Here is a 13,992-nt window from a genome sequence, read left to right on the forward strand (position 1 = left end):
GTCTTCTTCGAAATGATTGTCCACATTAGGGGGAGAATTAATACGCTCTATACTCTTTTTTCTTTAGCTATGGTTTTTTCCCATTGGGTTTTCCTGGCAAGGTTTTTAATGAGGCAGCATGTAATAGCGTAAATAATAATGTATTTTTCTTAGACTTTTATCCCATTGAGTTTTTCCTAGTTAGATGTTATGAAACATATTCTCAAATAATGGACATTCAAGGGGGAGTGTTATGAATTATTATATGAGTGAATGTTTATATTCATAATTCTTCCTTATTCTTTGTAACTTATGATTTTGTAACTGTTTTGTTTAATTCTTATTCAAAGAGATACGATTCTTCAGTTATAGTTTTAGGCCTATAAATAGGTGTCTCATTTGTATTGAGGATATATGAAATAAAATTGAGATTCTCTCTTTCTCTTCATATTTTTTTTCTCTATTCTTTCTTATAATTTTACCTTCGTTTTATAACAGTTTTTTTATTCTTTTGTCATTTATTGTTATTGTATTAAATTATGAAATGAAAAGAGTTAAAAATGATTAAGGGATCTTGTAATTAGAAAAGTTGTTAATAACGGAATAAAATGACAAATTAATTAAAAACATTGCTCATTCAAACTCTGTAGCATAGATGATAACTAACATATCTGATGCTTAGATAATAAAGACAATTACAACAGAGTTGTGATGTTTTAAGTTTCTCTCAAGTCAATTACAAATCTGTGTGCCTATGTGGGAATGTTTTATGCTCCATAGTCATTTTGTAAAATTTTTTTGCTTGTCACACAGTAGTAGTGTTACTTTTCTATCGTTTTTTGAAAAGTCCCTTAATTATTTTTGGAAATTTAGGCTGACACGTTTGGAACTTTTTGACCACCTCAAATTATACATAACCCTTCTTTTTTAACTGATTTTTGTATTTGTTTGCAAAGCTCCAATAGACTACAACTCTAAAGAATACTTAGAACCACATAAATAGTTAAGGTTAAAACTTTGAATGACACTCTTAGATGTCCTTTATGCACTGGGAAGAAAAAATAAAAAAAATATAAATAGTTATCTATCTCAACATGCATAAGGAGTAAGTAAGGTTCCGCTAATAGAAGTGCAAAACAAAAGGCTCTACCCGATGAAGCAAAGTCACCTTTAAGTAAGAGAAGACACTAGTAAGGTAAAGAATTAGCCCTTTTACGTGAGACTCTTATTATATTAAAGTTTTTAAATTTTTAATATTTAACAAGTTATTTGTTATTTTATCTATGCGTATTATATCTTAAAAAAATATGACTTAAAAAAAATTATTGTTTTGTAATATAAGGGCTTGTTTAATTTTTAATTTTAAAAAAATATATTTTAAAATTATTTTAGAAAATTATTTTTAAGAAGAAAATAAAAATAAAACTTATTTGTTAGTTTAGTTTTCAAAATTTTAAACCAAAACACTTAAAAGCTATTATTATTTATTATTATTTCTTAGTTTTAAAACTGAAAATAAAAAATTAAGTTTTAAAAATTTGATTAGCGAACAAGTTTTTATTATTTTTTATTTTTAAAAAGAGAAACAAATAGACTTTAAAATATTTTTACTTTTAATTTATACTAATATTCTTTAAAAATTTTATCAGATAAAGTTATTTTACTTGATTTAACACATTTTATTGTAATAAAGTCTTTATTTGCAAATCACTCATGTATTATTAACTTTTTTTTTTGTTCATTATAATTATTATCCTTTCATTAAATATACATAACTTACACCAGTTAGGTCATTCAATAGTTAAATCGGATGTTATTAGAAGATGTTTATCCAGTTAGTCAATTGATTTGATAGAGTTTTACATTGTATTATGCATTAAATTTTTTGCACTTTTATGAAATAAGTATTATTATTTTTGGTTAACTATTTAATATTATAATTATGATGATAATTTATTTGTTTAAAATAAATATAATTAAGAATAAATTTTTATTTGGTAATTTTGTCGTAATATTTTATTAGTTGTTAATGTCACAGTAATGATTATAAACTTAACATTTTCAAATTAAAAAAATTGAAATTATTTAAATATTATTAAACATCATAATAATAAAATAGTAATATTCAGAAAATATATAAAAATTTATTAGTTTTAAAACTCACCAGGACTTAATTATAAAACTTAAATTCAGCATGAATATTATACCGTCACAAGTAATTTTTTAAAAATTGGAAATCCCAACAAATAAAATGTAAGATTAACCTTGTAATGAAGGGTATAATTTGATAAAGCTCGTAGTAAGTAACAACTTCAAAATTCAAACTTTAATTTATATATAAAAAATATATAAAATATCCTTTTAATTTGTAAAATATCGTAAAACTTATCTTAAAAAAATATGAACAAAACGAGCTTACATGTTAAGCAAGTGCAACTTTTTAAACTCATAACCGACAAGGACAAGGAACAGGCACTGTAGCATTTGATAATGGAAGAGGAATCTGCTTACAGAAAAGAAAGAATACTAAATATAACCACTCTCAACTCACATGGATCATCTGTGCAATGAGACCCCACCATCCTAAACCAAACAGATGAACACCAAATAATAAAACGCCTGTTCTGTACAATTGCAAATTCAAAATGCCTTTTAACAAATTTCAGAGACAATAGCTATCCATTTTTTTTGGTAAATAAAGTTTTTGTTCTGCATAATCTCTTAATTTGACATTTTTTTTAATGTTTTTCAACATAATCTCTTAAAGCATCATGCTTTTCATATTATATTATCATTTTTATCAAATTTATGTTATATTATAAGGTACAAGTTAAATGTCAAATAAATAAATAAAAATTAACAAATTACTAATAAAAAATAAAAAAATTATTAAAAATTTATTTAAAAAATCAAATAAGAAATTCTTGAAAGATATTATAACCTTTATTTAAGAAAAAAGTTTAAAAAATATGTTCAAATAGAAAAAGAAGAAATGTAGGTAAAATACATATTTTAATCTATTCACTGTTATTAGCTTTTAACTTAAGGAATGATTTAGTAGTGTTTGATAAATTTTAATTAATAACAAAAGTTATGTTGTGTTATAAAAATGATCGTTAGGGTCCCTCACTAAATAAAAAAAACATGATTGAAAAACACCACCACTTTGTCCTGAACTTCACCAGTTCCTTCTTCCACTTAGATACTCCCTCTTCATTCACATGCGTTTCCTTCCCTATCTCTTCTTCTGGTTTGGAAAAGAAACACAAGAAGGGTTGGTGTAGAACATCACAACACAGATTTCAAGTGCATGTAAAAGCATAACAACCAAGTTCAAACAAAGAAAAGAGAAATATAATCGTGTGTGTTGCAGTTGCAGTTGCAGGATAAGGATATGGACTCAAAGGCTATGTGCTTCATAACCCACCAAGCCATTTTCAACGCTGTTCGATCTGGGGACCTTGAAGGGCTGAAGCAGCAGCTGAAGAACAAGGGTGAATCATCTTCAGAAGGGTCATCATCCCCGTCATCATTATCATCACTTTCTGAGCTCATGTGCATGCAGAGCGATGCAGGGGAAACTATGTTGTACATAGCTGCAGAGCATGGTCTTAATGAGGTGTTCAGCTTCTTGCTCAGTTTCTGTGACTTTGAGGTCATGAAAATCAGGTCCAAATCTGATATGAACCCCTTTCATGTTGCAGCCAAGCGTGGCCACTTGGGTATTTTTTTCTCCCTTTCATTTGATTTTTGGTTCTTCACTTTCATCTTCTCTCTCTCTCTCTCTCCAATTGGGTGGGGTTGATTATGGATAACATTGCGATTAGTGGATTATTAAACCAAATTCACTTTAAAAGATGAAGTTTTTCTTTCTTGAAACAAAATATGAAATTTACAGTTTTGGTTGATAGTATGCACTTAGCTTCAGTGGCTTCACAGATTTTTAACTATGAGAGAATTCAAAAGAGTATAAATCCATTTTTTTTTTCTTTGGGATAAACCTGGAACATCTCCCAATGATAGCACTCATTCCCAAGAATCAATTTTAAGTGGAAATGTTTTCAGTATATTAGAGATGTGTAAGCGCACATTCCCATGTAAAGATTCCCAGGAATGAAAAAGCAATACATTAAGCAAATGCTCTATAAAGGTCTTGCCAGAATTACATAACCAAAATGAGACAGCCTCATTGTCAAATGTTGCAAACTTGAGTTATTACGAATTTTGGTTTGCCCTTTCAACCTCAATATTAAACTCTATAGGAAACACCTTACAAACCTCAGTGTTTGATTGTCAATCTTTGTCCAGATATTGTGAGGGAGATTTTGAGCACTTGGCCTGAAGTTTGCAAGTTATGTGATTCCTCCAACACTAGCCCCCTCTATTCAGCTGCTGTTCAAGATCATTTGGATGTAGTGAATGCAATATTGGATGTTGATGTGAGTTCAATGATGATAGTGAGGAAAAATGGTAAAACTGCGTTGCACAATGCTGCTAGGTATGGCATCCTTCGCATCGTGAAAGCACTTATTGCGCGGGATCCAGGAATAGTCTGCACCAAAGACAAAAAGGGCCAAACAGCACTGCATATGGCTGTGAAAGGACAGAGTACTTCAGTGGTGGAGGAAATATTACAAGCAGACCTGACAATATTGAACGAAAGAGATAAGAAGGGTAACACAGCTCTTCACATGGCTACCAGGAAAGCCCGTTCACAGGTCAATAGAACCGTTGTTGATTTCTTCTATACCATGTTTGCTTCAGTTTTGTTATAATAAACTGGTCCATCCAATATTTCATGATCCTGTAATTGTCACCTTTGTTTTCTTGACCATGAACAATATCAGGTGGCAGTTCGTTCTTTCATGCACGTTATCCTGTTACAGCATCTATACATGCATTTGCTCATCATTTTTGGAATCTTGAGAATAAACATATGCATCTTGACTTAGCTCATTCTAAGATTTGCCTTTTCAGAAGAAGTTTCAGCCTTGTTTAAGTAGTTTAATGAATAAGAGTGCTCGAGAGCTTTGTTAACAATTTCTTTTGAAAATTAACTGTACCAATGATCGGGAAATGCCAGATGACACAGGATGAAAGTTAGTGAGACTTCACCTAATCAGATGTGATATAATGTTAAGTTATAGATGATGTCTTTGTCCCCTCTCACCCTGCTTTTATAGGTTCTGGGTTCTACTAGTGTAAAACTAATGTTCATTCTCTAATATTGCACTTTTCAAACTGTAAAATACCTAATTCTTGTAACCAGAACATGTTATACCCTTTAAAGAGATTACCGATGCCTCACCTTGCATTAGTAGGGCATATTTTTCTTGAATGCTCTGGACTAGAGTGAATAATAATATGCAGAAAAATCCAGTTCAAGAAGTAGCAATTCAAGCAATTATTAATCAACTTTAGTTATAGGTAACTTAGCTAGGGATTTTAATCCGGTGATTTTATATGCTAGTAAATAGTAACAATAAAACACCACCACCCTGTCAGTCTTGGATTTTGAGAAATGGGCTATGTGTGAACCTGCAGTTTATCAGGAAGAATACATGTGGATTGGATTATTTATCTCCACACTATCCTCATCTGAATAAAGGTGAGATGAGGTTCATTTACTCACAACTTGATACCCTACTATAGATAGTAGACAAAGGGAACATTTGAGTAAACAACTTAATTAAGTATGTATTCTATGAAGTCTTAGACTTCAGGCTTATGGCATAAATTTTATTATCAGACTTATCAGAATAAGTTAAAAAAAAAGTAGCTTATCAAATTATAAAGCTATTTCCATAAACCCCTGTAAGTTCTTCCTACCGTCACCAAAATGCATGTGTACATTCCTTTCTGGCAATGATTTATTCCTGCCTCTATTGACAAATGGTTCTCCTTATTTCAGATAGTGAGCCTTTTGTTAACCTACACAGCTATGAATGTCAATGCCATCAATAATCAAAAGGAAACTGCCTTGGATTTGGCAGATAAACTTCCATATGGAGATTCAGCTTTGGAAATCAACGAGGCCCTTACAGAATGTGGAGCCAAGCATGCCAGGCACATTGGCAAGGTGGATGAAGCCATGGAACTCAAAAGAGCTGTGAGTGATATAAAGCATGAGGTGCAGTCACAGCTCATACAGAATGAAAAAACTCGCAAACGAGTTTCTGGCATTGCTAAGGAGTTGAAGAAAATTCATAGAGAGGCAGTTCAAAACACCATCAATTCTGTTACAGTAGTAGCTGTCCTTTTTGGCTCAATAGCATTTGTGGCTTTATTCAGTTTGCCTGGTCAATATAGAAAGAAGCAACCAGAGGCAGGGAAGGCAAACATAGCTGACGATGTTTCATTCAGTGTTTTCTGCCTTTTGAATGCCACAGCTCTTTTCATTTCTCTTGCAGTTGTGGTTGTTCAGATCACTTTGGTGGCTTGGGATACAAGGGCTCAAAAGCAGGTTGTGTCAGTTATGAACAAGCTAATGTGGGCAGCATGTGCCTGCACTTGTGGAGCTTTTCTTGCAATAGCTTTTGTGGTTGTTGGAGATGAAACATGGTTGGCTATTAGTGTCACCCTCTTCGGAGCACCAATTTTAGTTGGGACTCTAGCATACTTGTGCTACTTTGTTTTCCGCCAACATTTTGGATCTTTTAGTGATTCCCAGAGATTAGTGAAGAGAGCAAGTGGAAGCAAATCATTTTCATGGTCTTACTCAGTAAATATATCAGATGTGGATGATTATAATTCTGATCTTGAGAAGATATATGCTTTATAAGCTGAGTTTGTTATGTTAACAACATGTACTGATATCCTGCCTCCTCAGAGAGAAAGTGAAGTGTTTACTTTGTAGGATTCAGCTGCTTAATTTGCAGCTTTGCAGCTGAGTGTAAGGTTTTACTGAGAAAATCAATTGGATTTACTAATACATGTGACTGATAATCAGAAATCCAATGTAGATTGATTTACATGGAAAACGTATGGAAGGAAATCCTGTTAAGCTTTATATCTACCTCTGGAATTTTGAAAATGGTTCTGCTCCATAATTTGGTTGGGGTTGGAGTTGGACTTTAATCTGGTGATTGATGATTTACTAACCATTATGAGAGGCTATTGTCAACTGAAATTGAGGTGAAAAAGAAATTATTTAGGTGCTTAGGAGTTTGTTGTGGTATGATATTGCATGTCTGAATTCAAGTTTGAATGACCATAGATCTACGTTTTGCTTAATTGCTACTAGTTGTTTTTGCGTTGAATTCATGTTTACAGGTTTTTCAATGTGTTTCTAAACATAAACTTAAGTAAGGGAATTTAACGCAGTAATTTAGTGTCATAAAATATTGCTTGAAAAGTGAGCTATCGTATCATTTTCCCAATTTACTTTCCCATTTTGAAGCATGATCTCCTACACAGCAATTTTGGCTATTCGTCAAGTAAACATACTCAACGGACACATGAATTATGAGGCACAACAAATGAAAATCATTTTTTACTTTACTTTCACAAAACGGAGTTGCAACGCTATACAAACAGATCCCCAATCAACTGCTTGTTCAAGGATGGACTTCAGGTATCTAAGAAGATGACGGACTTGATAAGATGACTTGTTCTGGGTGAAGACATAAACTGCATTTGTACGCCTGGTATGATTTGGAAGATTTTTCTTTCTTTGTGATTGTAAGTAAAAACACAAAAGAATCAAAGTTAGGTGTTTAAAATTTGAGCAAGAAAGAGCTTAGTTTGTATCTCAATGTTCCACATTTATCTTTGATTTCTCTTTTTCATGATCAATCATTGTGCAATCCACACATGAAAAGGAAGTGATTAAAGGAATAGAACACCTTAGTTGCATAGGCATAAGTATCTCTACAGAATTGATACCTGGATGCATGTTTTTCATACCAATTAAACTAACTTCAAATAGAATGCTTTCTTTGCAATTCTACAACACCCTTTGACTGTTTCGCACTTAAAAAAGGGGTTAATTTCTTTCTCTTGATGATAGTTGGTGTGAAATTGTCTTCAAGCACTTACTCAAATTAGCTGAAAATGTGTTTTCTTTTAGCCATTCGAACATCCTAGAATTAACTACGAATAGCATAAAGCTTATATGACTTTAACATTGATTTGAATTATGTTGCTTTTGTGCTTTCCAACTCATTCATATGCTCCATGTTTGAGATGTGTAATTTTATTGTCTTGCTGTTGAAAATGTTGGACAGAGGTTTCAAGAATTCCTAGGGGCCTAAAGTTTGCTGTTTCTTGCATAAGTTTGAATAGTGTAAGCCTTGATTTGTGGGTTTAAACCATGTAATAAAGGTCATTGTGAAGGAAATGAGAGTTTAGGTTGCAATCCAGTTTAGAAATGAAGTTGCATCAAATTTTTGAATTTTATCCATGATTAATAATAACAGAATAACAATAATGGATGAACGAATAAGGTAATTAAGGAAAATCGATGGTTGTGTGCATCGGTTTTGTTTTTTTTTTTTTTTTTGTTTTTTAGAAATTACTTACATGAATTGGCTTTTTATTAATTGTATCCAATAAAGTGAGTGTTTGGTCAATTGTACACACAACGATAAAACACGGCACATGCATGTCTTATTCCAGTTAAGGATGTCACTTTTTTATACAAGATGTTAAATTCATAATAAATCTGAAAAATGTTGAGCTTGTAATTGAAATTGGAAATTGCTCTTCCCTTCTTCGGTTTTGTAAAGTCCAAGTTTGGAAAAGTGTTTATTCGTTTATAAATATCTTAATTCTTGCCTTCTTTTCTACGAGTTTTCTTTCTTTAACAATTATATGTAATTGGTATGTTTTTCTTGGGGTTGAACTAAAATGGTGATAATTAAAATGATTCACAGTGAATTAGTGTTTTATTTACCCTCTTTAAAATAAATTATAGGATTACGAATGTGATGTATTTAAATTATTCTATCGATTATATATCACATCATATCACAAAGTTAAAAATGTATACTTTCTTGTATATTTGGAAACAAGCAAAAATACCTTTTCTCTAAAAATTCAAGTATATATACTAAATTTTTTTTGTTTTATTTTAAATAAAGTTGTTCTTATTCACACGATTTATAAATGCAATATATAGATTACTCTATTATTCGCATGTTGTAAAATTGTCAATTTAATTACACTGTTTATTAGCTTGTGCATATAAATTAGATGATATTCTATTTTTAAATATCAAAAATTAATTTTTCTAATTCTAGTAACAGTTAGTGACATTGATGTATAAATTATATTATCATTTACAAATCATACAATCATAAAATAAAATTCTCTATTCAATTTTCAGTAAAGCCAAAAATATAAAATACAATATCCCAAATATTTTGACTTCTTCAAAGGGTTTAGTTCTATTTCTATATGCCTTTCAAAAAATATTTTTGACTTTTAGTCTTTACAGTCTTTCAACAATGTTTTCACTTTTAATTCTACACCTTTTGAAAATGGTTTTTCTTTTAGAACTACATAACTCTAATTTTCTCTTTGCATTGAAAAATATGTAAGAGTGGGAATATCAAAATGTATCCAACAAAATTATTTTAACATCTTTTTTTTTTTCTCTTCATGTTTTATTTCTTTTGTTAAATCAAATAAGAAAATTTAGGAATGAAATAAAACATTAATTTTTGCACAAATTAGGGTAACCGGTTTTACAGATATTATGTGGTGCTAATATTTTTTCCGCACATAATTAGACTCTCAAACTCGAATGTGGTTAAACAAACCATTTTTTTAAAAATTTTTTAGGTTTTTTTTTTAAATTTTGGTGGCAATTCCTTTTATCTTTGTTTCCTATTCTCTCTTGTATTTGATTTTCTATTTTTTCTCTTTGGTCACAGTCACAGTGTCAAGAATAGGCTTAACTTTCAACTAGGATCCATTGTTAAAGTTGTAGGGTTCAAGTCCAAATATCTAGTGTCTTTAAGAATAGTGTGTGCATATTTCCTTTGACATAGATATATCCCTTGTGAGCATTCTACAAGTTCAAGACCAAGAAAATACTTCTAATATCTAATAACCTTAAACTTGAACAATGTCTACATCCTGTTCTAGACTTTATGGATTGTTGATGTATATAGACTTGCAAGGATTATATATCATTAACACAAAGTAAGAGAGGAACTGATAATGATTTAGTACCATGTGTAAAAAGAGAACAATCATTTTTGGATTGTTTAAAATCATCTTAACTTAAGAGCAATAGAAAACTTTGTGAATCACTGTTGATGTTTGCCTTAGGTCGTATATTGATTTATTAAGCATGCAAATTAAATTTGTCCCCCTTAACCTTATATCTTTCATGGTCTTTATTGAAAAATGCATTATGGGTTTAATCCTCTTACCCTATTAGACTTAGTACCCTTATCCACTTCTAATGATATTATGCATAGGGATGGGAAGGCTAAGGCCGAATATGTGCAAAGCCTACATGAGAGGGTTAGAGCCCAAATAACTAAAAAAAATGAGCATTATGCTAGGTTAGCTAACAAGAGAAGATGTGAGGTATCGCTAGATATAGGAGATTGGGTTTGGCTTCATTTGAAAAAGGAAAGGTTTCCCTCTCAAAGAAAGTCCAAACTAAGCTCTAGAGGGGACGGTCCATTTCAAATAGTGGAAAAGATCAACAATAATGCATATAAGTTAGACTTATCCAGTGAGTATGGAGTGATTGCTACTTGCAATATATGTGATCTTTGTCCTTATTTTGCAGATGACCGTGAGGATGATGATGGTTTGGATTTGAGGACAAATCCTCTTGAAGAAGGAGGGCATGATGAGGACCTCACTAGCTTGTAGAGCTTGAGTCAAGTAGATGATGCTTTGGAGGAACTTCAAGACCCTATGACTAGGTCAAGGGTTAAGAAAACCAAAAAAGTCCTAGGCAAGCTTGTGGGCCTAGTGAGGTACCTTGGGCCCAAGCCCATAGAAGGCCACACTTTGAAGATCTATTCCTATTTCTCTTATACTATTCATGATTCTTAGGTCTCATAGTCTATTTTGTAACATTGAACTTTTGTCTTCTTGTGTAGTTAGGCCTAGCCCAATAGCTAGTGTAGCTTGTTGTCTATTTAAGGCACTTTTCCTTTGTATTTTGGTAACTTTGGTTCATTTTTTAGATTTGATGAAATCTAGTGAGTTTTGAGAAACTTCTTTTCTCTGAAGTGATTTAGGTAGAGACCTTGAGTTTACTTCTTATTGGTGGATCCTTCCATCATGGTGAAGATCTTGTGACTTATTTCCCTTTGAGAGTGGCACCAATATCCATCTCACTCTTCTTCCACTTTTTCGTTAAAAATTCTTGTCTGATTGCATTATTCTTCAAGGAATCACGGATTGGTGAATGAAGTTGCTCTAGGAACAATCCGCACATTCAAAAGAATCAAGCAATTCATACATCACATAAGATGAGAATTTTGCTGATGCTCTCAAACCACCTCAAGTCAAACTTAGGGTGTTGAACAGGCAAAAGAAACCATCTTCCAAGTATTCTTCTAATGACTATGTGATGTTGACTAATGATGGAGAACTTAAGTGTATTGAAGATGCCTTGGAGAATGAAGAAAAACAACAATGACTAAATGCAATAAAAGATGAGATGAAATCTTTGCATAATAATCACACTTATGACTTGGTAAAATTGCCTACACGAAAGATGATTTTAAAAAACAGGTGGATATCGTCCATTAGAGCCATTTTGAGTTTAGTTGCTACTCGAGCAAATGTATGTGAAAACCCTTTTCCTTCATGGTGATTTAGAAAGAAGAGATTTTTATGAAGCAACTTAATGGCTTTTATGTAAAAAAAAAAAAAAAAGAAGATTGTGTGTAGGCTAAAAAAGGTCTATATGGTTTGAAACAAGCTCCTAGGCAGTGATATAAGAAGTTTGAGTCTTTTACGTGAGAGTAAGGCAATAATTAAATAACTTCTGACTATTGTGTCTTTGTGAAAAAGTTCTCTCATGATAATCTTATTATTGTGTTATTATATGTTAATGACATACTTCTTGTTGGAAAAATTACTTTTAGGATTAGCAAGATGAAGAAGTAATTAGGTGAGTCATTTATCATGAAAGATATGAGAGTTGCTAAGCATATTCTTGGTATAAGAATAATACGCTATAGCTAAGCAAAGAAACTTTGGCTATCATTCTACTGTTTATTTTTCTTAAAACTATATGATAATGTTCCTGCACGTGTGCATGTGCAGATTGACCAAAAATCTATTAACTCTTTTGAGTCCCTCTTCAATTGAGTGAAGTATTGTGTTATAGTCATAGATCCTTCAATAATTAACTTCAAAAGGGAAAGAATATCCCTTATTCTATGATAATATGCTACTAGTGATTATCTTACTATTATCAAGCAAAGTAAATGTATTTTGTTATTGAAAAAAATGTAGGCCTAGTGGTTGAATGAGTTAATAATATGCCAATCTTTCCTTCTTTGTTTGAAGATTTAATTACAGTTTTGTTTTCTTTAATATGGATTACACATAATTTTGGTTTTTTTAATTATTTTCAAACTAATTAAATTCATTTGTTTTTAAAACCAAATTTAGTTATTTTTTATAAACAATTTACCTAAAACTCTTAACTGCTCATTTTTTCACTCAAAACATTTACAAATCAAATCAATTGAATTATTTTAAATTGTCTTCTGCTCAAAATTTTTCAACCAACATATCAATTTTAATCCAAAATAAATTAAAAAAAATCAATTTTCTTACTCTTCAAACCCACATTCTACAAAATCCTTCAAATTTTAGTAAATTTTCACTAAATTTCTACCTTCTAAACTTTCAAAATTATTTTATATCCTAAACTTTAGGATAAACTCCCAATTTTTTTGATAAAAAAATAAGAATTTAAAAATTTTAAATAAAAAATGGTAAGGACCAAGTTTGCTAAATTTTTAAAATAAAGTTAATTGGTTAAAAAAATAAATCAAAATTATACATAATCTTAATAAAAAAATAAAAAATATAATAAAATTTTATTTAAAAAATGAATTACGTAAGAAAGGATCGAGATGCCTCGTAGTTTTGACATAAATTATGTTTCATAGTTAGTGCATTTTTTACACTTTCACTTAGATAAAAAAAAATTTGTTTAAGCAAAAGTATAAAAATGCACTAATTGTGTAATTACTTTAAAGGACCTAAATTGCGTAAAAAAACTATTAATTGATTATAAAAAAATCGATACCAAAATAAAGAATTGCAAAATAAAATTCAATATTTTATCATGCATTATTCTCCATATTTCATTAGTTAAATACACGTCTATAAATATATAATTATTTAATATCACACAAAAATTATTAAGTGTTAAAACAATCTTTATTAATATTTTCTTTATCTAACAAAAAATATATTATTAGAATAAAATTTAAAGATTTATAAAGAACAATTATGTTTTATATTAATACTTAATATATTAATAATATATATGAATATTTTTATTAAAAAATTATTTGTTAGTATAAAATTTTAAATTTATACTATCAAATTATTTTTGGTTAGAGAAAGAATATATTAATAAAAACTATCCTAGCAATTGATAATTTTTTGTTCTTTGGTAAATGATTTTTTTTTTTTGTAATTTCTACATTTTCAGATAATTAAAATATGTAAAATAATTATTATTATTAATTTTATATTAATAAATAATATAATTAATAATTTATTTTAAAAATATATAAATACTTTTTAATTTTTAAGATATCAATCATACGGCAAACATTAATTTTTTTTAATAATCCTAACAAATAAAGACAAATCTTGGCCGAAAGTGAATAAAGGAACTGTAATAATCTCAACAATGATAAAAGTTGAATCATACAGGTGATACTAGAATTGCTGACAACTTCCGGCAAACTATTTTGATTTTAATCGATGCCTTTACAAAGTAGTGGTAAGTTAGAGTTTGGGTACGGTATTGTCTATATCCATGTTTTAAAAGATTATTTATATTGCTAT

General features: G+C 30.1%; 2 protein-coding genes across 2 annotated transcripts; both read left to right on the forward strand.

Annotated features, from left to right (window-relative positions):
- The first annotated feature begins 3,141 nt into the window (after positions 1-3,141).
- LOC113869408 (ankyrin repeat-containing protein At2g01680) lies at positions 3,142-7,837 on the forward strand. Its single transcript, XM_027505719.1, has 3 exons — positions 3,142-3,701; positions 4,288-4,697; positions 5,891-7,837. Exons 1-3 carry the CDS (start codon positions 3,374-3,376, stop codon positions 6,758-6,760), a joined length of 1,608 nt encoding a protein of 535 aa, XP_027361520.1. The 5' UTR covers positions 3,142-3,373; the 3' UTR covers positions 6,761-7,837.
- Positions 7,838-10,332: 2,495 nt separating this feature from the next.
- On the forward strand, positions 10,333-10,812 carry LOC113870066. The gene has a single exon (XM_027506664.1). The coding sequence runs from the start codon at positions 10,333-10,335 to the stop codon at positions 10,810-10,812; it is 480 nt and encodes a 159-aa protein (XP_027362465.1).
- Positions 10,813-13,992: the final 3,180 nt, after the last annotated feature.

The sequence above is a fragment of the Abrus precatorius genome, unplaced genomic scaffold (assembly GCF_003935025.1).
Source record: "Abrus precatorius isolate BTA unplaced genomic scaffold, Abrus_2018 Scaffold6, whole genome shotgun sequence".
Taxonomy (NCBI): Eukaryota; Viridiplantae; Streptophyta; class Magnoliopsida; order Fabales; family Fabaceae; genus Abrus; species Abrus precatorius.